Source organism: Taudactylus pleione, unplaced genomic scaffold, assembly GCF_031769625.1.
Source record: "Taudactylus pleione unplaced genomic scaffold, aTauple2 ptg000154l, whole genome shotgun sequence".
NCBI classification, from domain to species: domain Eukaryota; kingdom Metazoa; phylum Chordata; class Amphibia; order Anura; family Myobatrachidae; genus Taudactylus; species Taudactylus pleione.
This window is the reverse complement of record NW_028284556.1, coordinates 33,154,962-33,178,694: the sequence shown is the minus strand read 5'-3', so window position 1 is coordinate 33,178,694 and position 23,733 is coordinate 33,154,962. Positions and strand designations below refer to the sequence as shown.

The 23,733-nt window shown below is 44.5% G+C and overlaps 1 protein-coding gene across 11 annotated transcripts in view; it reads right to left on the bottom strand.

Annotated features, from left to right (window-relative positions):
* BIRC6 (baculoviral IAP repeat containing 6) overlaps positions 1-23,733 on the bottom strand; it is a 403,615-nt gene that overhangs the window by 247,732 nt on the left and 132,150 nt on the right. For 8 of the 11 annotated variants that reach the window (XM_088474413.1, XM_088474414.1, XM_088474417.1 and 5 more), the window contains 2 exons: positions 22,539-22,685; positions 20,697-20,884 (listed from right to left, as the gene is read on the bottom strand). In XM_088474413.1, coding sequence (XP_088330539.1) covers positions 20,697-20,884; positions 22,539-22,685 — 335 coding nt within the window. The remainder of the gene's footprint in view (positions 1-20,696; positions 20,885-22,538; positions 22,686-23,733) is intronic. The other 3 variants (XM_088474418.1, XM_088474422.1, XM_088474421.1) reach the window with 2 other exon arrangements.

Genomic DNA, 23,733 nt, shown 5'->3' with positions numbered 1-23,733 from the left:
AAAAGTAAAAGCAGAAGACTTCCGGCTCCACCCCCGTGAGAGATGGCTGCAGTCTGAAACAGCTCCCTTATAGCTGCAGCTTTTACACTGCTCCTAGACCTCCTGAGGGTCCGAAAAGTCGAGACTTTGCCACCGCTATTGTAAGGAACATTTTGGCTGTGCATGGAGAAGTATTTTACACCTCTCATGCTCCCTAAACAGCAGTGCAAGAAGCAAGAAAAGGTGAGGGGTGACTCAAAGATGGCCACAACTCACACACAGTCACCACACCCAGCCACCTCTGCCTCTCCCTCACAGACTGCTTCTAAGGCCCTGGAAGCCCCTCCTCATGCTTTAGCCACTTATGCTGACATAGTTCAAGCTATTAAAACAACCATGGCTCCTCTGATGCAGGAACAAGCTGAGTCTTTTAAGCAAGCACTCCAGGAAGCTAATCACAATATGCTGCAGCTTACACAGAGGGTGCAATCTAATGAAACTAAGGTGGGGGAGGTTTTCCATGATGTTTTTCTACTGAAGCAACAACATGATGCCTTACAGGAAGAACATTATCAAATTCTTAACAAGCTCGATGATTTAGAAAACCGCTCAAGGAGAAACAATTTGCGCATAGTCGGCCTCCCGGACGCACTTACTAGTTTTCTCACCACCTCTCTGTTGGATATGCTTGATATACGGGACTCCTGTGGCGACATTGTGATAGAACGTGCTCACCGTATCGGCCCACTGCGAGACAACCCGGAGGTTCGTCATCGAGTGACCATCTTTCACTGTCTGAATTTTCTCCACCGTGAGGCAATATGGCAAGCTTCCAGAAAGCATCGCACGCTTACATGGGATGGTCGCAAGATCTTCATATTCCAGGACTATTCGGCAGAGGTCACAAGAGCCCGCAAAGCTTTTAATCAGGTGTGTGCTAACCTGGTTAAGGATAACCGCCGCTTTGCCCTGCTGTTCCCGGCTCGTCTACGTATATTTACAGGGGACTTCTCCATGGACTTTTCTTCTGCAGAGGATGCTGGTGCATTTCTTCTTAAGGAGACTGAAACGGCTGCTGACGATTCTTGCTCCCATATGGACTCTCAGGGCTGATACATAGGTTCTATAAGTTTCATTATCCTCTACCTTTTTATATTGCCTATTATTACGTAGGTATAGATCTCTCTATATAGATTGTTCCCGATTTTTTGATCTATGTATGTGATTATTTTTTGCTGTTTATTGATGTAATTGTTTCAGTTACTTGAATTATTTATGCCTTATAATTTGTTGTGTTATATTATTGTCGCTGGCGGTGGCGACTGTCCTGACAATATGTTTGCACATTGTTCCACCCACACTGTTTATGTTGATGGCTGGTCTATGTTTATGCATATGGGTGAACTGCTCAGATTTAGCTGTAGCTTCCTGGAGCCTTATTCACTGCTCTCCTATTTGTGTTTACTGATATATTCCATATATACAACGGGAAGTCCTGATTTCTGGCATGATGGCTTGCAAGGACTCGTGTTCCTTGCCCTGGTTTGTTTTATTTTATTTTTTTCTCCATGTATGTTTTTTTTTTCTCTTCTCATTATTACTTTGTACCCCATTTCCCTATCCCAGCAGCGTCGCAGAGTCTCTAGAGCTTTTACTATTTCCAAGTGGTTATCTTATCAGCAATATGTCATGTTTCATAACCTGTAGCTGTATGAACCTTGGGTACATATTTATATATTTTCATGTATTATTTGCATTGTCCCTGGTCTTTTTCTATGCTTAAAATTGCATTATGACTAATGTCAAATTTTGTTCCTGGAATGTGGGGGGCATTAACTCCCCCATAAAACGTAAACGTCTCTTGGCATATATTCGTAAATTGCATATTGATGTGGTTATGTTACAAGAAACTCATTTACTGCCTCCTGAAATTTTTAAACTTAACACCATGGGATTTTCTGTATTAGCCTCGGCCTCTTATAACTCTAAGAAACGTGGTGTGGTTACCCTGATTGGGAAACAATTGGCCCCACAAATTCACTTCTCCTACTCACACCCATCGGGGAGATATACAATCACTGACGTTAGTATAGCAGGTGAGAGGTTTGCAATATGTAATTTGTATGCTCCCAATCAGTACTCCAGACGTTTTTTTCAGGTTCTATTGGGTAAATTTTGCCCTTATATGGACTCCTCACTTATTTTTAGTGGAGACTTTAACATGGTTTTCTCCCCTTACATGGATAGACAGCAGCCTCCTTCGAGACACCGTGCTGCCCCGTCCCTAGGCCTCCCTTCCCTGGCATCAGAATTACGCCTGATAGACGTGTGGCGAGTACTCCACCCTACCGATAGAGAATTCACTTGTTTGTCCGCTGCCCAAGTCACACTGTCCCGTATAGACTACACATTACTTTCAGACTCTCTGCTTTGCAGAGTGGATGACGCAGGTATAGAGCCCATCGGATTATCCGATCATGCACGGATTTGGTTCACGTTGACTCCTTTGGTAGATACGGGATCCTATAAACCTTGGAGATTTCCGTCTTACCTAGCCAACTCAGTTACATTTCGTAATATGCTGGAAGCAAAATGGTGTGAATATGCAACGAATAATGCCGAACATATAGATAACCTGGCTTTATACTGCCAAATCTGTTCTTAGGGGAGAGATAAATCACCTACATGTCTAAATATAGGAAAGATTATTCCAAATTGTACTTAAAGGCCCAGGCAGAACTGACCGAATCATTCAGAGTATTCAAACTTGATTCTAACCCCACCACTCATGAGGCTTACACACAGGCTAGGGCGCACTTCAGTGGGGTTCTGGATCAGGTTGCTGCTCGCCAGACCTTTCGGAATCGCTGCCACTTTATAAACATGGCAATAAGTCAGGGAGGCTGCTGTCTAATCTGCTGCATACCCATTCCACCCCCTCTTCTATTACCTCACTCATGACACCTTCAGGCACTGTGTCGAGAAAGGGGAAGGACATTGTTAATTCCTTTGGGGCATTTTATACTGATTTATATTCTGATCCTGTCATAGATCATGCTCAGAAGCAGGACTTCTGGGATAAACTGGTCTTGCCGACCCTCTCTCCTGAGCAAGCAGAATCCCTTACTGTTCCCATCAGCCAGGATGAGGTTTCCAATGGTATTAAGGGTTTAAAGGCACTTAAAGCTCCCGGTCCAGACGGATACTCAGGGGAATTCTTTAAAATCTTTTCCTCCCATGTATGCTCTCCCTTGGTATCATTTTATAATGCTATTCTTTCTGAAGCCTCTATGCCTTAAATTTTAACTCTGCTATACTTAGGGTTCTGCCCAAGCCCAGTAGAGATGTCACACTGACTGCTTCCTATAGGCCTATATCCTTGCTAGATGTGGACTATAAACTATTCATGAAAATTATCTCTAATAGGATGAAAGTTTTATTACCTGATGTTATTGGTTCAGATCAGACCGGATTTATCTGGGGTCGCCACTCCACTGTAAATATTCACAAAGTGGTTTCTGTGCTGCAGTCGACTGTGGTCTCGTCTTGCCCACAGGTTATTATTTCCATGGATGCGGAGAAAGCATTTGACTTAGTCACATGGGATCACCTGTACTATACTTTGATGAAATTTGGTTTTCCTCCTAAATTTATTTCCTTATTGAAAGCTTTAAACACTGCCCCTTCCACCCAGGTATCCAGCAATGGCTTCCTATCTGCTCCCTTCTATGTACAAAGAGGCACTCGTCAGAGTTGTCCTATGTCTCCCCTTTTATTTGCGATAGCCCTGGAACCCTTGGCTGTAGCGCTACGTCAGTCACATAGCTTTACAGGTATACGTATTGGTTCGGCCGAGCTTAAATTGTAACTATTTGCAGACGACATGCTCCTGTTTGTTTCCAACCCCCTTTCATCTATACCAAGTATTATTTCTCTGTTAGCCCAGTTTGGATCATTTGCAGGGAATAAAATCAATTTACACAAATCAGAATTGATGCCTCTTGCAAACATCACGGCAGCGGATTTGAGGGATCCTGCCTATCAACATTTTCGTGTTACAGCCTCCCATTTCAAATGCTTAGGTATTAATATTCCTGTGGTTACCTCCTCCCTATATTGTCTTAATTATACTCCTATTATTGCCCAACTGACTAAATTGCTGGATACCTGGAAGATGCTACCCTGTCCCTACTTGGTAGAATCACATTACTTAAAAGTGTAGCTTTTCCTAAATTATCTTACTCCATACAAATGTTCCCGATTAGCATGTCACTAGCAGACATAAAAACCTGCACCAAGCTATTTACCAAATTTCTGTGGAGAGATGGCAGACCCCGGTTGGCAGTGAACAAGTTACTACTTCCTAGGTCTCATGGAGGGCTGGGTCTCCCCGATATTCTCACATTTACTAGGGCGGTGCATTTTAGGTATATTGGTGATTAGTTGTTGAACAGGGAAACATATACCCATGCGCCTACTGAGGTAGCTATGTTTTCACCTTACTCAGCTGCTGCTTTGTTGCATAAGCCTAGAAAATCTATCCCAACTGACATATTTCATAATGTCTTATTTCATGATACCTATTTGGCCTGGAGAGCTATTTGCACCAAATTATCTAGACCCTATGCCGCCTCGAAGTATATCCCTTTTACTGGTAACCCTATGTTCCAACCAGGACTAGATAACTCTGGCTTTTGCCAGTGGAAACAGAAGGGTATTGCCTTAATTAAGGACATTTTCGACCCAGGTGGAGTAATTCTCCCTTACTCTACCCTCCATACTGATGCCCCTATTCCACACAGACAATTCTATATGTACCTTCAAGCCACTCATTATGCTCGTTCTCTTCAATTCCCGGTTCATTCCTCTAATTCGCATGACCCTCTGCACAGTCTCCTATCCTTTCTCGTGGTACACCCCTATAAGACTAAGTATCTTACTATAGATCTGGTGGGGAGTTCGCATGACAAGGTATGGAAACATACATTTTTATCATGGAGCAGAGACCTGACTACTGTCACTTCCATGGACTGTTTGTTGCATACTTATGATGCCACTCTTACATTTTTGCGCTGTTCCTGGCTACAAGAGGCTCAGACCAAAACTATTAATAGAGCATATATTTCGCAGGCTCACAAGAGCTTTATGGTGCCAGGCGGAGACTGGTGATTGCTTAAAATGCAGGCGCCTGAATGCTACGTTTTTTCATCATTTCTGGACATGCCCTAAGATCGCAAAGTTCTGGGGTAAGGTAATGATCCTTATTAACTCTATTTTTCACCTAAAACTTTATAGTGATCCGTTGGCCTTATGTGCTAATTTCACAAACTGGGATTTGTGCCCTGATAAATCTCGCATAGTCCCATTACTGACTGTCATTGTCACCGTAGCTAAAAAAGTCATTTTATGTGCTTGGACCTCCCCTTCCCCTCCCTTTTTGGGAACGGTTAAGTCTATTATGCTCCAGACCCTGTATTATGATAGACAAGCAGTTTTCCCTGCGCTGGAAGGAAGGGTTACATCCTTTTATAAAAAATGGGGCGCATATATTGAATCACTCGACTTCCCTACACAAGCTCAGATTTTGAAGGGGTTTGAGACTACCTCATGGTATTTACTAAGACAGTTATCTTGAATGAAAAGGAAATTCTTATGTATTGTATTTCCTTTTGATCAATTGTAAACCTGGATGTTCCTATATATAGTATGTATGCTCAGGGGACATACTCTGTACATCACCCTGATATTGACCACGTATTCTCTGTTCATTGATTCTTCTGCAACGCTGCCTTTCTTTCTTCCTCCACCCCCCCTCCTTTTTTCTAATATTTGTATTTTCTGCTGTTATTTGTGTTTTTATCCAGATATCCATATGTATTGTTTTACTTTTCTTTGGATATTATTATATTGTTCATGGGCTATTTTTGTACTGGTATACAATTATTATTCAAACTGGGACTATATTTCTACTTCCCTAATGTATGTTTAGCGTCTGAATCCACACACCAGTTTGCTTTTCCCATGTTACCTTTGTATAACTATTGCACATTGTTATTTATTGTTATTGATATCTGCCTGTAACATTTTCAATTTTTTCTGTCACTATATTTTTGAAAATCCAAAATAAACAGATCTTAAAAAAATAAAGTAAAAGCAGAAATGTACCATCCCTGTTTGGAAGGCATTCAAACATGTACTAAATTAACCACATTTCAGTTAGCATATTACAAGATAATACCCACTGTAGATGGAATACAGTCTGCTGTTAAACCTAAATACTAGAAAACAAACATGTTTAATTAAACCGCCCAAAACACCCGCCCCTTTTGTCCATGCATGCCCCTGTGCAGGGCTTAATCTGATAAACAAAGGCAGGAAGTCATCTATGTGAATATAACTTCACACAGCTGACTGCAATGGTCACCTACTGTATTTGTTTCATTGAAAGGGGATGGAAAATGGGGCAAGAATGCTGCAAGATTCTTCAGACACAGGCCTGCAGAGCCTTAAACTTAGAACAAATTGAAAACCTCAGATGATGTGTGGTTCTATTCTCACAGACCCCACTATAGTTCAGAAACAGCAGATTTTAGCCCAAATAGCTTTCATGTTAGCAGTGGGAAAGAAAGTATCTGTCATACAGAAATTAAACCCATTTCTCCGAAATCATGTGTGCTACCATAGGGTAGTGTGTTGAGGGCACATGAGAAATTGTAAAGCCCAAATGATAAACTAACAAACAAGCTTCCTTATGCTGGCCATACACGCTACAATTATCGGGGAGATCCGCCTGATATCGGCGGATCGCCCCGATAATTGTAGATTGTGGGAGGGGCGACCGAGGGTTAAATATTGCACTGCCGGGCATGCCGCATTGTCCAGCAAGCCAGTCCGATGCGATATTTCCCGGTAAACTGTCGGCCGCATCGGGCAGTGTATGCCCAGCCACGGCCGACAGACAGACATTTCCTGTGTTCCGTCCTACGGAAGGAACACAGGGAAATGTCTCCTTCCCCAGGGGTGGAGCGCGGATGTCTGCCGAATACACTAAGAGAAATCTCACATTGTATGCCGGCGACATCTGCGGCTGGCAGCCGGCCAGATAAAATGTCTGTCGGTCTGACAGACATTTTATATGGCCGTGTATGCCCAAGCATTAGATGCAACTTGAACCGGTAAAATGCAGTAAACCTTTGGGCATATAAACAGGTAGTTGCCTGACATAGCAGCTCAGTGGAAGTTTTGCAGCGTCGCCCAGGAGGAATTTTATGATCGAGGAGAGTGAAAAATATTCCAGAACCACCTGTCTGGGAACAGAATAAACAGGCAGAAAAGTGGACTTTTCCAATTTTACTATAGTCTATTTTGAGGCTGGTAAATCCCTCAACTGTGCATTGGAAAGTACTAGCAGAGCCTGACCATGGAACAGCAGAATAACTATTCAGGTAAACTTTAAGCTCTCTAGCCACATCCAGGAAAGCCAGCTGTAGCCAGACACTTGAACATCCAGACCCTATAAAGAAGGAATGACTATCTCCTGATTAAGATGGAAAGCCAATTACAGCTTAGGCAAGAATGATAGTGTTTTGTACAAAATGGACAAAATGGTTGTCATGAAAAACCAACAAGGGAGACAGGGCCCCAAAGTCCAAAAAACACATCTACAATGAAGGCAATTTTCCAGGTCAAATACTTCAAACTCAATCCACTCAAAAGTTTCAAACAGAGGAAGCTGATTAACTAATAGGACCATATTAAGATCCTTAAAACACACTGAGAAGGTCTAGTATGTTCTGAAGAAAGGAAAGAAGACAAGAAAACTTAAGAAGAAGAGTTGAATCCTTTGACTCAAACCACATAATTCTTCCATACCCTATGATTATTTTGTGCAGAATAAATCTTTCTGGCTTTTATTAGACTTTATAACATCTTCTGAAAACCTCTTGGATTACTGGTTTCAACAGTTATGATGAAGGTCCTGGTGTATAGAAGCAGACCCTGTGAGGATTGAGGAAGCCGCCAGTCTAGACTTCATACCATCATTAGAACGTAGGCATATCCGTTCCTTCTTGGCCAACCTAGGGCCATAAAGATCACAAAAACTCCATTCCCTCTTGGCCTGCTTGAGGAAGTATTGTAATTTAGGGAGGGGGGGTAGGAGGGTCTACAAATTTGTCTTTGTACACCTAACATCTATACGCCATAATGACACAAGACACCCAGGATGACTCAGCTGCCGTGAGAGGACTAGCGTATTGTACTTTTCTTTAAATTTTGCATCTTAGTCGCATTGCACATGCAGAGAAACACCACTCAGTGTACTAGAGACACTGGGATGAGACCTTAATTGCACAGGAATTAAACACGTTAAAAGAACATGAGAAAAAGCTGTGGCAGCTGCATCATAGCCCTTTGTATACAGATCCAGACTTAGTCGCACACAGATATAAAAATGTTGCACATCAAATTTGATCAGTGCAAGCCAGCAAGGTAGTTTCTTCTTCCTCCACTAGGGGACATAGTGATCACTCTGGGGATAACCTGGAGAGTCTGGGCACCAAATTCTTAAACTTAAATTTCCAATAGCCAAGGCTCCCTCGCCCCCAGCCACCATCAGCCAGTTTGAGTTTGGTGCTAGCAGGAACGGGCACCCTTTTAAGGGGGCCCTACTTTTCAGTGGTCCTCCATGACTTTTAATTTAACTTATTTTCTTTTACTGAGCAAGCGGTTCAGGTCGTCCTATAGGACACCATCAACGCTGCTCCACCAACCCTAGCACTGGCGACAACAGCACTGGTGACTGGGTCTGTGACTTCAGCCACGGTCTCCACAATACCCGGAGGCGCATGCCGCAGCCGGACGACGATGGATGTCAGGTAAGCACGGCTCACTGTTGGTAGTGAGGGCACCAGTTGCCTCCACGCCGCTAATTAGACCACCAGGGTATTTGCGAAATAGGACACTGCTTTGTAGCAGTGATGGCCATTACCCAGGGGGTCCATACCAGATGGGAGAGGTAGGCTCCTCCCCCAACCCTGGGCGCACTTCCTCCCTGCAGATGACAAGTCCCATGCTTAATCCGGCCCTCTCTCCACCTCTTCTGAGACACTGAGTGGCCATTTTCTACATTGACTTCCTCAGCACAGTTCAGGGAGAGATGCTTGGGCTCCTGTCTCCTCATATAACTCACTCCTACCAACCAGGTTATATCCATAGCTTCTTCCTGCTTTTATAGCTGGTTTGTTGAGCACTATTTGCAGTGGCATAACTAGGGTCTTTGGCGCCCAGGGCAAGATGAAAAATTGTGCCCCTCCCCAACTGTGTCAAAGTGGGCATGACCGCATGCCACAAGGGGCGTGGCCACTAAAAAATGGATGCTTGACAAGACACGCCAGTTTCTCTTCACTCTGGGAACAGTCCTTTCCATGTGCAACTTAATGCCCCCAGTAGTAGTGTCCCATATGCAGTGCCCCCCACAGTAGTGCCCCTTATATACAGTGCCCCCATTAGTAGTGCCCCTTACACATAAAATAAGAGTTATGGCAGGCTTACCATTGATAAGTCCATAGGGTCCACAGGGATACCATGGGGAATAATGTGGTTTGAGTGATCCAGGCACCAAACAGTTAAAGCTTTCAGCTCCCAGGATGCCTCTGGTCCTCCTCCACCTACACCCCGCCCCTGACCACAGGCATTCAGTTTCGTAAACAAGCCCAAGGCAGGAGAAGTAAAGAGGAGAAGGAAGAACAATCATACAACAGAAACACTCATACTAGATGAGGGAATCCGTGACCGAAAGAAAAATTACCCAATGAAGCCAGGTGCGTCAGGGTGGGTGCCCTGTGAACCTCGAAGAGTTATCAATGGTGAGTCTACCATAACTTATTTTCTTCTTCAGGTTCAAGGGATACCCCATGGGTATGTCCTAAAGTAGTTTCCCTAAGGGTGAGGATGTTACTGAGCAGAAAGGAGAACTCGTCGCCCGAAGGAAGCATCCTGAGAGGCAAAAGTATCAAAGGCGTAAAACCTGAAAAAAGTGTGAACAGAAGACCACGTGGCTGCCTTGCACAATTGCTCAGCATAGACGAAACGCCCATGATGGCCCTACAGACCGAGCAGAATGTGCTGTCACAGTGTCAGGAGCAGGGAGACCAGCCTGTGTTTATACCTGAGAGATAGTCATATGTAACCATCTAGCCAGAGTCCGTTTGTTAGCTGGCCATCCTTGTTTGTGAAAACCATATAACACAAAAAGAGCTTCTGATTTTCTAATAGAGTTTGTACGCTCCACATAGATACAGAGAGCACGAACTACATCCAGGGAGGCTTCACCTACAGAAAGATCTGAAGCCTGAAAAGCTGGAACTACAATTTCTTCATTCATGTGAAAACAAGACACTACCTTAGAAGGATAACCCTCCCTCCCTTGTACGAAGAACAGCTTTATCCTGGTGAAAACTCAAAAATGGGGAGCGACTAGAGCGCGCTGCCAAATCAGAGATCTTGCGTGCATAAGAAATAGCGAGTAGAAAAAGTGACTTCGCTGTCAACCATTTCAAATCAACAAAGTCCAGAGGTTCAAATAGGAGAGCTTGTAGACCCTTGAGATGCAAAGACAAATCCCACGGTGCTACCGGTGGTACAAAAGAAGGCTGAACTCAGAGAACCCCCTGAAAACAAATTCTAACATCTGGTAATGAAGCAATCTCTCTCTGGAACCAGACTGACCGTGCAGAAACCTGTTCTCTCAAATTGGCCAGGCGGAGATAGCACTCAGGAAACCCTAAAAACCTTCTGGTCATAATTTCTGTGGGAACACCATCGACTGAAAGAACGCCAAACACTAATAGATGCGTGCAAAAGGAGGCTTTCGTGCCCTAAGCATCGCCTGATTCTCAGAACTAGAGAAACCTTTGGCTCTTAAGATGGAAGATTCAAGAGCCACGCCGTCAAAGAAAGACTAGGTAGATCCAGATGGAGGCAGGGATCCTGTGCTAACAGATCTAGACATAGGGGAAGATGATACTGACTGTCTATGGACAGATTCCGTATGTCGGTGAACCAGTGACATCTGGGCCAAGCAGGAGCCACTAGTATTACTGTTCCGCCTTCCTGCTTGAATTTTCTGAGGACCCTTGGGAGGAGGGAAATCAGAGGAAAGAGATATACGCCAACATGAAATCCCATCGTACTGCCAGTGCGTCCATGAAGACTGCCGATGGTTCCCTGGACCCATACCTGGGTGGACCTTGTGGTTGTGACGAGATGCCATGTCCCGGATGGAGAGACCACTCTCTGGCATGTATGTCCTGACGACTTAGGAAGTCTGCTTCCAAATTGAGAACCCCCATAATGAATATTGCTGAGATAGCCGGAAGATGACGTTCTGCTCAAATCAGAATTCTTCTCACTTCCCTCATGGCTGCATGACTTTGCGTGCCTCCCTCATGATCGAGATAAGCTACTGTGGTCGCGTTGAGGGACTGGATCTGGAACGGCCTTCCCTGGAGCAGGTCCTGTGCCATAAATGCTTTGTATACTGCTCGAAGCACCAGAATGTTAATAGGCAGATTACTTTCCTGCTCCGTCCATCTTCCCTGAAAGTTGTGATGACCTGTCACTGCCCTCCATCCGCAAAGACTGGCTTTCATGGGGAGAAGGACCCAAATTGGAATCCAAAATGGGCGACCTTTGTCCAGATCCTTTTTCAGCCACCACAAGAGAGAGAGACTAACCTCCGGAGTGAGAAGGATCCTCTGGGATCTTATTAGATTATACTGTCCATTCCACCTAGAGAGAATTGGAGAGAATTGTTGCAGTGGCTTGGAATGGAACTGAGCATACCCCACCATGTCGAAGGTGGATACCATTGCCCCAGGATCTGCATTGCTTGCGTAGCATTTGCATATTCGCAATGATAGGACCGCAATTTTTCTTCTTGCAAAAATACCCTTTGTGTCTGAGAAACCAGAAGTGCCCCCAGATGTACCATCTGCTGTGTTGGACAACAGCAAACCATAGAAATTATTTTGGTGGGATGGCATAATAGGCACATGCAGGTACACATCCTGAATGTACAGGGAAACCATAAAATCTCCAGGCTCCATTGCCAAAATAATTGACTTCGAGATTACATTCGGAACTTGGGTACACGGATAAATTTGTTGAGGGTTTTCAGATTTAGAACAGGGCCATGAGACCCACTCGGTTTGTGAACCAAAAGTAGATTGGAATAGCAGCCTCATCCTTAATGTAACTCAGGAACCGGGATTATTACCCCTGCCTGCATCGGAGAGTAAACGGCTTCCTGAAGTGCCAAGGTCTTGAACGCATCTGATGGAGGATTTGTGCAAAAAAACTTCTGGGGAGGATGCCTCTGGAAAGTGAGGGCATACCCCTGAGAGACCACTTCTCGGACTCAGGCATTTGTTGTTTGATGCCAGTACTCCGCAAACTGAAGTCCACCACCATCCTGGGATCCCCCAGGAGGAGGCACACCCCATCAGGAGAAGGGTTTGTCGTCCAGCTTTGTAGCTGGACGTCTGGCCGGCGCAGACCTCTTAGTTTGTCACCTGGTTGTCCTGTGAAAACTAGACGGCCTGGAGGAAGACTGTTCCTTTTTCCTCGTCCCTGAGGACGAAAAGAAAACTGCTTAGACTTCAATGTAGCCATAGATGGCAGACCTGCAGATTTTGAAGCTGCCAGAGTAGCTATTATCTTATCTAACTCTGCTCCAAAAACTATATTCCATAGAAAGGTAAGGATTCCAGAGCCTTCTTTGACCCTGTATCAGCTTTCCAGGACCTTAACCAAAGTACCCTACGAGCCATCACTGAAGCTGACGATGCTTTAGAAGCTAATAGTCCCGCATATATTGCTGCTCCTCCCAAATAGGAGGCTGCTTCCCGTATGTGGGAGATATATGCAAGCAGTTTTCTGGTAGCATCTGGTAGAGAACCCTCCAATGCCCCAAGTCCATTCTTCAACTGCTTTGGCTACCCAAGCCCCAGCCATAGCTGGATGAGTAACAGCTCCAGATGATGAAAAAAATTGCCTTAAGACATGTTTACATTTTCTCATCTGTAGGATCTTTAAGAGAAGATGCTGATGGAATAGGTTACGTAGCATTCCTGACTAAGTGTGCCACATGAGCATCCACAATAGGAGGGATATCCCACTTCGTACATTCAGAAGCTGGGAAAGGATACAACAATGCTAATCTTTTAGTAACATAAAACCGTTTATCCGGGTTACGCCATGCTTCTTCAATAAGTTCAGTGACCTGCTCGGATTTAGGAAACTCAGCTTTTACCACCTTCCGGTGTTTAAACACTGGAGCCTTCTTACTTGGAGCTGGTTCATCATCCTGTATATCTAGGATCGATGTATCTGCCCTCACCAAAGGAGGAACATCCCACTGAAGAAGGATGGTTCGCCTCTCCTGAGCTAGACCCGGAAAGAAGAACCCTACGCATCATCTGATTCCTCCGATGATGCGTCTGAATCCATATTCTGAACAGACTGATAGAAAGATAACTTCTGTTTAGGCAACTTAGTGACTACCGGTCTGCTGGAAACAGCTGACTGAGCCATACTCTGACTTGAGTGGGCAGAAGCATCCATCCAGGAGGAATGTATAGCAGGTGCAAACATAGCATGCTGTGGGTACCCCATACAAGGAGGCAGGGTGGGAGTAGCCATACAATCCACAAACTGCTTCAATAACTGAGACAAGGAGGACACCCAAAATGGCTCCTGTACAGGGACTGGTATACTGGCCTGGTGAGGTGGCTCTTTATAACAGACAGCACACAAACCATCCTTTATTAAGTCCTGAGAGGACAAGCCCACCAAATAGGATTTACATGAAGCCAGCACAAGGACCTGCCCCTCCTGATTCCTTTTACTTTTTGACATATCACTTATAAAAGGTAACAATGCAATGTAATGTAATGTGACAGCCTTCACAAATAAATATGAAGTATAAAGAAAAAAAAAAATCACATACCTGCAACAGAGGGATGAGGAGAAAAAAAGTAATAGTTATAATGGTAATAGTTATAACTGATAATCAGAAATAAAAGGCAGTATCACAAACAGCCAGCAAACCGTCACATACAATGCATATGCAATTTAGTTGCAATGGGCTCTGATCAACTACTCAAAACACTATGCTTGGTAGGATATAGAGCACCATATACCTGACCCATGGGAGAGGTATACAGGGAGACTGACCCAAAACCTCCTGAGAACAGTTACAGTAGCGCACAGATAGTGGACTGTGAGCGACTCATATACACGAGGCGGGTAGGAGCGACCCAGACACGCAAAAACCTTTGAAGAGACTACGCCTGGGTCGGGGGGAGGAGATGCCGGAACAGAGCCTACCTCCCCTAAGCTGCATCAACCAGCCGGTTATGCTGGCCTCATGGCAGCAGAAGAGTCTGCAGCCGATCCCCGGCGCCACTATTTGCCCATTTACTCATAGCACTGAGTGGTCTGTGTGCATTTTCTGCCTGTGTGCCTTGCTGTTGATACCAGTCACCTTGTGGACACCGCTGGTCAATACACACACACATATATATGTACACACACACACACATATATATATATATATATATATATACACACACACACATATATATATATATATATATACACACACACACACACACACACACACACATATACATATATATATACATACACATATATACACATACATATATACACACACACACACACACATACATACACACTGAGGGCCTCATTTATCAACGAGTTATTACCTCAAAACTAGTGTTAAAATTTACTTTTTATGATAAATGGTGCTACAGTCAATCAGCTCCCAACTGTCATCTGTTATAAAACAGCTGGGAGCCGATTGGCTGGAGCACCATTAATCATAAAAAGTGAAATCACTAGTTTTGAGTGATAAACTCTTTGATAAATGAGGCTGTTATTGTATTTAATACGGTTTTAAGGCACAGATCCACTATTAAATTGAGTGATTGAATGATAACGTTATAGTTCAACAACAGTTTGAAAATCGTTTATATAAAAAAAAAAAAAGTTGTAAACGACCAGCGATGCGCGTTCCCGCTGATCGTTTAGACAACTATCATCGTACAAATATGTTGTACAATCTGACGATAACGTCAGGTTCAACATGTTTGCAGATGATTGATGTGCCTTCACTAAATGACTGCTCGTTCAGTGTAGGGACATCACAGACTGACAAACGTCTGCACGATTACAATGTAGTTATCATGAGTCGTTTTGAGGTCTTTTAGTGGATGTGTGCTTTTAGACACTCTTTGCTTTTACCTTGAGAACACACGACTGCTCAGGCCTGTGTTTGTAGGGATTTCTTGGACAGCTTATAATGTTTTCCAAGAATAAGCCTCCCAAGGAGGTGGGTGCTCCAGTGCTGTGTCAACGTCATTTCTCCCCAGGACCTGAACCACGATGGCCTTGGCTTTACAGCTCCACAGCAGGAGGTGCCTTCAGCCACTGGAACCAGTCAGGAACCGGCTTGGGCTTCTACTTTGACACAGGTAACGTCTCAGTTAGTTAAATGGCTTGCAGCTCCAGCACTCCCTGTTAATAACATTCTCCAAACTCCACAGCTACCTTACTGTTGAGCTACCTTGGATGCAGTCTTTTAGTCTGTGCAGGGGTTGGCTCAAGTGTCAGCAACTGGACAAGGATAAAGCTCCCAGACGCAGGCCTGCTACGCTCAAGAGCAATACACCACTCTCAGGGGGGAGTATCGGACTGAGTATACTACAGACAATAAGGCTCTGGAAGAGCTTCCATATTCGGGGGACAAATTGGACAAAATCTGGGCTTCTACTACGCAGAAGGCAAGAAGGACGAAGTCGACCTTCTTGCCTTCTGCGGCTCCTCCCAGATACAGGACATCTAGTTTTTGTTCCTTTTGTCCACAGGGTAAGGCCAGTGGTCAAATTTTTTCAGAAGCCAGGGTCCGCCTTCCAAAGGCTCTAGGCCTCCAAGCTGCTTACCCTCGTAAGCAGCTTGGTCCACCAGACGTCCTGTTGACAAGCCTGCAGCATGATGGGATGTATCTCCCCCCGAGGGACCCCGGGGGTGGGAGAGCGGCTTCTGCTATTTTCGGCAGTTTGGATGCAAACCAAGACAGTCGTCTGGGTCAGAGGCATAGTTTTCTCAGGGCTACGCCGACCAGTTTTTTCCCACCGACCTTCCAGCACAGCAAGGAAAAGCAGAAGCTCTCGAGGTGTCCATTCGCTCCCTCCTGGCCTCCCAGGTCATCATTCTGGTCCCCCATCTCAGAGAGGTATGAGTTTCTATGCCAATCTCTTTCACCAGATTGCTCATTTAGGTCAATCCTCAAATTGTTGGAGCTAAACAAGTTCCTCTGGACACCCAGGTCCCACATGGAATCTCTTCGTTCCATTAGTCTGGCTCTGGAGTTGGTTGCTTTTATGGCTTTGTTGGGCCATCCAGGATGCCTACTACTTATTCCAGCTACCAGCACTTCATCAAGTTTGCGATGAGGGCCCCTCGAGTGTTCATAAAGGTCACTTAGGAGCATTATTGGATTCCAAGACTCAGCGGGTCTTCCTTCCAGCACACAAGATATTGGCGCTGCATTCCACGATCAGAACCAGCATCAGGTGTCCATCCACTCCTGTATTCAGATCCTGAGGTCTCTTGTCTCCACCTTCGATATGGTGGAGTACGCCCAGTTTAACTCCCAGCCTCTAAAAATCTTACCTGAACCTCAAGTGGCAGGCGCTCATTCTCCCCCGAGAGTTTAGCCTCTCTCTCCTGTTGTGGCTCCACCGCTCACATCTGGATAGAAGTCGTCCTTTTTGGATCAAGGACTAGGTCCTATGCACCACCGATGCAAGTCTTCAGGGGTGGTGGGCAGTGACATGTCAAACCTTCCAGGGTTGTTGGACATTTCAAGAAAGTAAACTGTGAATATCCTAGAGCTCAGAGTGGTGTAGAGGGCTCTTTGCCAGACGCAGTCACTTCTACAGGGGCGTCCGTTCAAGGTACAGCCGGACAATGCAACCACAGTCACCTACATAAACCAGCAGGGCGGCAGTCGCGGTGCCATGAAGGAGGTCAGCCACATTCTTCGTTGGGCAGAGAATCATTCTTCCGGCTCTGTCAGCAGTCTTCATCCCCAGAATCCAGAATTGGAAGGTGGACTTCCTGAGCCGCCAGGACATTCATGCAGGCAAATTGGCTCTAAATACGGATAGCTTTCAGCTGCTAGTCTGCCTTTGGGGCCTACCGGACATAGATATGAAATGTGCCTAGTCACAACCACCAGTTGCTGAGATGCTGCTCCAGCACCAGGGTTCCTGGAGCTCTCCTGGCAGATGCTCTAGCGGTTCCCAGGGGAATTTCCTCCGATATACATCTTCCCACCAGTCTCAATGATTCCTCGGGTTCTCCGCACATTCAAGCTGAAAGGAGGCACAATGATCCTGGTGGTGCCAGATTGGTCACGCGGGTGTGGTACACAGATCCTGGGCCTTTCCCTGCAGCCGGATCTTCTGACTCAAGGCCCATGCTTCCACCTGGATCTGGGTCCGTAGTGCTTTGACGGGGGTGGTTCTTGAGAGCAAAAGGGTTTTCCAAAAGTGTCACCCAGACCATGCTTAGTGCTAGGAAGCCCTCTTCGGGCATGAATCTATTTACTTGGTGTTTGACTAGGGCCTTTAATCCCAGGTCTTTTTGCCTCTTGCATGTCCTTTTTTTTCAGACAGGTCTAGTTTTGGGCCTCAGGCTCTCTTCCTGGGTTGAATACGGGATCCAGACGCCGGCATCCCAACAGGGTTAGGATATCAAGACCTGTCGGTAAGTCTCCTAACCCTACCTCCCCACCGCAGACTATAACTAACCCCCCCCCTCCCCCCGCAGCTAAAACCTAACCATCCTAGTGCCCAACCCAAGCTCTCCCCAGTCGGGATGTTGGCGCCGGTATTTTGACAGGTGTCGGGATTGCAGTGCCGGCATCCCGAAAGCCAGCATTTAAACTACAATCCCTCTTCCTTGAAGGTCCAGGTTTCGGCTTTGCTTATCCACTTCCAGAGACAGGCGCTGGCTCCACTTGACTGTCCGCCAGGCATAATCTTAGGCAGATCTTCCTGCCCCTACCGTGGTGACTGCTTATTCGAACCGGTCAGTGGGAACCTCTTAGGCATCTCGCTGTGGCGCATCTGCAGAACTCCTCTGTAAGGTGCCTCGTGGTCCTCTGCCCACACTTTCATCCATTTTTATGCTTTTGACACCTTTGCGTATTCAGACACAGCCTTCATGCGTACTGTTCTCACTGCAGCTCAGTAGCGTCCCCTCCCATAGAGGGGACAGCTTTGTGATGTTCCAGAGTGACCCCTGTGCCTCCTAGTGGAGGAAGAAAAAGATTTGTGTTCTCATCGGTTAAATCTCTTTAGACTCCACAGGGGGAACAGGGTGCCCACCCTGATGCACCTAGCCTTCGTAACAGGTTTTGCTCACCTATCCTGTGTGTGGTTCTTCCTCTCTTCCTCTGCCTCGCTCCTTGCCATGGGTTTGCTAACTAAACTGGCTACCCGTGGCTAGGGGCAGGGTATAGAGGAGAGGAAGCCTGGGCTGTTAGGAATTTAAACTACTTGATGCCCAGACTCTCCTCTCCAGGCTATACCCAGATTGATCCCTGTATCCACCTATGGAGTCTAAGAAATTTAACAGGTAAGAACATAAATCTCCTTTTGTCGCTCCCAGTTGATTTATGTGAACAAGGAACATTTTGAGCAAGAAAGATGCTCAGCAGGGCAGAGTCACCCCGAGAGGGGCTGTTTGTCACAACTACAGCAAAAGTGTATGAGGACAAACCTGTAGCTGAAACATAAGACATTCTGAACCATCTAGAGGAAGATGATCATCTTTACAATTAACTGCATGCAGAGAAGCAGCCAGGAGCTTCTTGGAACCATGACCCTTCTCAAAAGCTCCTGGAGAATCTAAACCATCTTTTCTGGAAGACAGACCATCTGCACACTGGTATTGGAAAAAAGCACCAAAAAAATCATCCTCTGATTGAAAACAAGTTTGGATTTGAAAGCCCACCCTTGCGAAGCAGCCTGGCCAATTCTGTGTAGAGAAGCATGCACTAGGACAACAGAATCTACTTTGAGAAAGATCATCCAGGTAAGACACAAATGTAAGATTGAGATCTCAACAGAGCAACCATGACCTCTGTTAAGACTCATGGCATCATGGCCTGGCTAAAACCAGTACACCTAGAACTAGAAATGAAGTCTTGATTTGCACATCCAAGGAAACAGTGGTGCCCCTCCTAGACAGGAATATAAAGACATGCGTCCTTGACGTCTATAGACAAGCAGCATTTTTTTGCCCTCTATGCCATTGTGAATGGATCTGAAAGACTACATTTGGAAATGTCCAACCGAAGACTGGTATTCCACAACACCTTGTTCGAGTTGGGATAAATTAACTTGTGGATTTTGAAAGGTGGCCCCAGGAGGTCTAAGACGTATCATCACTCCATAACACCTGTCATTCACAGATCTGAAGAGAAGGTTCTTAATGTCCCAAAAAAAAAAAAAAAAAGGACAGGATCCAACTCCACTGGATGGGGGAGAAGTCTGTTAGGTATATTGTTTAGCAGATGGCTGAGATCCTGGGTGCTCGGCCTCTATTCTCTACAGTCCATCTCATATAGAAAAGGATTGACCCCAGGAAAAAAGGCCCTCTGAACAAAAGGAGACACAAAAGGATTGGAACGTTGGCTGCATAGGATTGGGCATACTGACCAGAAAGAAAGCGCTCCTTCCACCAGTAGCCTGATTAAAGTTCAAGGACAAACATGACTGTTCCATGCAGCGATTGTAGACCTAAATGCTGCACACATAGCCACATAAATGGACTTACACAGTTTAGAGAAGCTCTGGCGGACGTTTTACTGTGACAAAGCCTGCCAAAGAAGTGACACTATATGCAGGGATTGTTACTCTCTGTTCATAGGACAGGTTCGGAGTGGTATCAGTTCTGGAGAGGGGTGCCATCTGACTATATATGAAACCCTGACAGAAAATGGAATTGTGCCCCAAACAGCCATTGACCCTGGGAATAGGAGGTGAACAGTTTGATCCATGGCAAAGCCACAACAAGAGAGGCGCCGCGCGTGCACACACCTCAACCTGCTCGCAATGCCATGAGAGTGAGAAGAAATGCGACAGAAGCATGTACAGTAAAAACAACAAAAGAAAAATTAAAAACTTTCCACATGGTAAAAATCTTCCTGAATCTTTCAGCACAAAAATTAACTGAAGGAAGCAGAGAGCTTCGATCTTAAAGGAAGTTAACCTTTAAGTGCCCAGCTCATGTACCCTCATCAACACAACCCCACAGCTGCAGTGACCTTAAAATAGGATGTAGGAGAAAGTTACAGAGTAGCTCTACAAACCTCAACCTCTTGTCTAAGCTCAATTCTAACTTTGGAGAGATTTGCATCAGCAGGTAATAAACCAACCGCAAAACACACTTTGCTTTATTCCTAATGCTATATAATAAAACTTGCAAACAAATACTTTTGCAATACTCCCTTTTGGGAGCTTACACAAAATGTTAAGTAAACACTGGACTACTTTACAGTATTTTGCACAAGATTCTCAGCATGTGGGGTTCAAGGTGAATGTGGGAAAACGTCCTCCCACCTGTTGCTGAAGCTTCAGAAGCTGCTGCTGTTTCTCTTGCAGTACCTGGAGCTGCTGCTCGGCTGAGGCCATTGCATGGGAAAGCGACTGCAGAGCAACCTGAGCTGCAGAACTCAGAGCGGTCGAGGCTTCTCCCACCGTCCCGGCAGACAGGCCGCCCACCGCTGGGGTCACACCAAACGTACTCACTGGCATGGGGCGAGAAACAAACAAAAGGATGAAGATAAAGCTGCTCTTGTATTGAAATATCCTACTACACATAAGCATACACTTTGATAAACATGTATTAACACACATCCATCCCTCCCAAATATTACCTAGACCTGTAAGCAGCACTTAAAAGTAGCAGTCATTGATTTGTAGAATATACTCAAGGACCCATTTTTTTCACCGCATTGCAATTATTGGTTCAGTCAATGTGCTATACAACAAACCTGATGTGGAAAAACATTGCAAACAAACTACCGTCACACACTTTCCATTATGTTTTTATAAAAGGAATACTATAGCTCAAACAGAACAAACTATATTTACTGCTGTAGTATGTTCAATTATTGTGCAGATTCTTTATATAGGTAGTTTTTTGGGTGTTTTTTTGGGTTATTCTTTTCTTACATTTTCGTATAATTTACTGTACTTTTGTATTGATTGATCTAGCATGTTCCTAGTTATTAGGTATAAAACATACGGTAGGTGTTACAATATACAACATAATAGTCCTTCCCAATTCCTATGTGTAAGCAGATCAGTTCTATCTGAATAACTCTTATGGTCTGCACTGTTCTTAATGTACTTGAGTTAAGTTTTCTCTTGGTTTTGGGATCTTATTCACTTATTGGTGCCTTTATTTACTATGTATTCTGTCACAAAGGCTGAGGGGAGTCACCAGATGCACGACCCAGCTGGATGTCATGGACACTGGCACATTTTATTGCTATTGTCATTACTATTATTTTATTTATTAAAAATTGTGATAGGAAAATTAAAACAAACAATTATTATTTTCTTGTAATACACAGATTGGAATATGGATGTCCATTCTGTGCTCATCTAGTGGGTTTTTGTATTTTTTATTTTATGTTCTATTTTTCAGTTGCTGCAATTTGAACAAAAGAAAACCTGTGGCAAGAAAAAAAACATGAAGTGCTTAGGCCGGGTAGACATCAAGCGATTTATTTGACGATATGTCGTTTTTTTGAGGTAAATTGGAATGACATGTCGGCCATATCACTCAGTATGTACACTCAATTGTACGTTCACGTGTGTCGTCCCCCCATCTGATGTGCTGCACATCAGGTGGGCCGACCACAGTGATGACAAAACACAGGCGAATGCTGGATGGAATAGTGTATCGCACGGTTGTACACAGGATCGTGAGGTGTGTACAGCCGCCGGATATATGCTTCCATCGGGCGTCGGGTCGCTGGGATACACATCGTACTGATGTGTACCCGGCCTTACAGAGTGGGTAAAATCTCTGATATCTTGGAGAGTACATTGTCTGAAGTGTAATATCAAACTAGTAGCCAAGAAATGTATAACAGTCTCATAGTTGACACTTGTATAACCAAAAAATGTTTTCCTTATATCAGAGGTGATTGATTTTGCCAGGTGAAGAACATGAAACACACCAAACCCAAGCTATGACACACTGGAGAGTAAAATATTTATCAAAAAAATTCAAAAATATTAACCTTTCAAAATAAACATTCAAACTGAACTGCATCATCATTGGCAATTTAATTTGTCGCATATTTACAGTCAGATATTTACATAACTGAAACGTTAGATTACCATATTTTAGAAAAGGGAAAAAGAGGAAGTAACAAAAACTGTATGTACCGGTGAACGTACTTGCGTCATCCCTCTCAATTCTGGTTCCGTCACTGGTAGATACGCAAGTAAAGTGCAAAGGTTCAACTTCTAGCAGTCCTGTCAGAGAAGTGAAGCTGCCCTCCGCAGCCGTGCAGCTATTCACTTTACCACTGCCTGTGAGGGGCAAAGAATGTTTCAAAAACATGCTCAAACCAAATACCCACTGTTTCAGAAAACACAACTGGTCTGCCCATAATTTACATGAAGCATGCCAAACCCTTTACCATAATACTATGAGATTACTAACTAATCTTTTATGCCAGAATGGTTTATGTTAAATCATTTCCCCATAGGAATTCTGGGTAATCGAGTGTAGTGGGCGCATCAAATTTACTGGGGAAAGCTCAAAGCTCCCCCCAGTTCTATAACCTATTGGCTGCTCAGACAATTCAGCTGGACCTGGTGCTTTTTCCTAGTATGTAATGGGTACTACATAGGGAAAAACTAAGGTTAGGGAAGAACATTTCTGTAAATTCTTTATTTTAGTGGTTCACAAAGAATGAGTGATTTTAACCATACAACAGAAGTCACATTATTATATGTGAGCTAATATAGAACGGTCAAGTACAGGAAGTTGTATAAACATAGAAACAAAAGTATACATGAATCCTTATGTAACCTTTCAGGCTATTTCAGACACACTAGTTTTCACCTGCCGTTTTTTTGGCGTGTCGCAATTTTAATAAAGTATGTAAGCAGATGGGTCCTTTCAGACGGCACGGTCTCAGTGTTACAGCCGGTAATATACACTGACAAGGATGGCTGCCATCCACGGTTTCAGTGTTAAAGTTAGGGAAAAAAAAATCATACAGATGGCAAAACCAGCACACACGGCACAGTACAGTTGTGTGTGAAAGGGACATATTCACAGGCAAAAAATGGACGGCTTTGGCTAGTGTTTTGCTAGCCGGTGAAAACGTGTGTGAGAAATAGCCCATAGTGTTGTGGCAGGGGGAGAGGGGAGTGGCGACGAGACAGGCGAGAGTAGTGGGGAGAATGGGACTGGTAGGGAAGAGTAGCAGATTTGCGTATATGGTCTAAAGTAGAGGTGCAAAAGGAGAGTACCTAGAGTGGAGGGAATTAATAAACAGGTTGAAGGTGCTATAATGAGAGTCAACAGTAGAAGGAAAGGAATATCACATCGCACATGGGTCTAACTGGT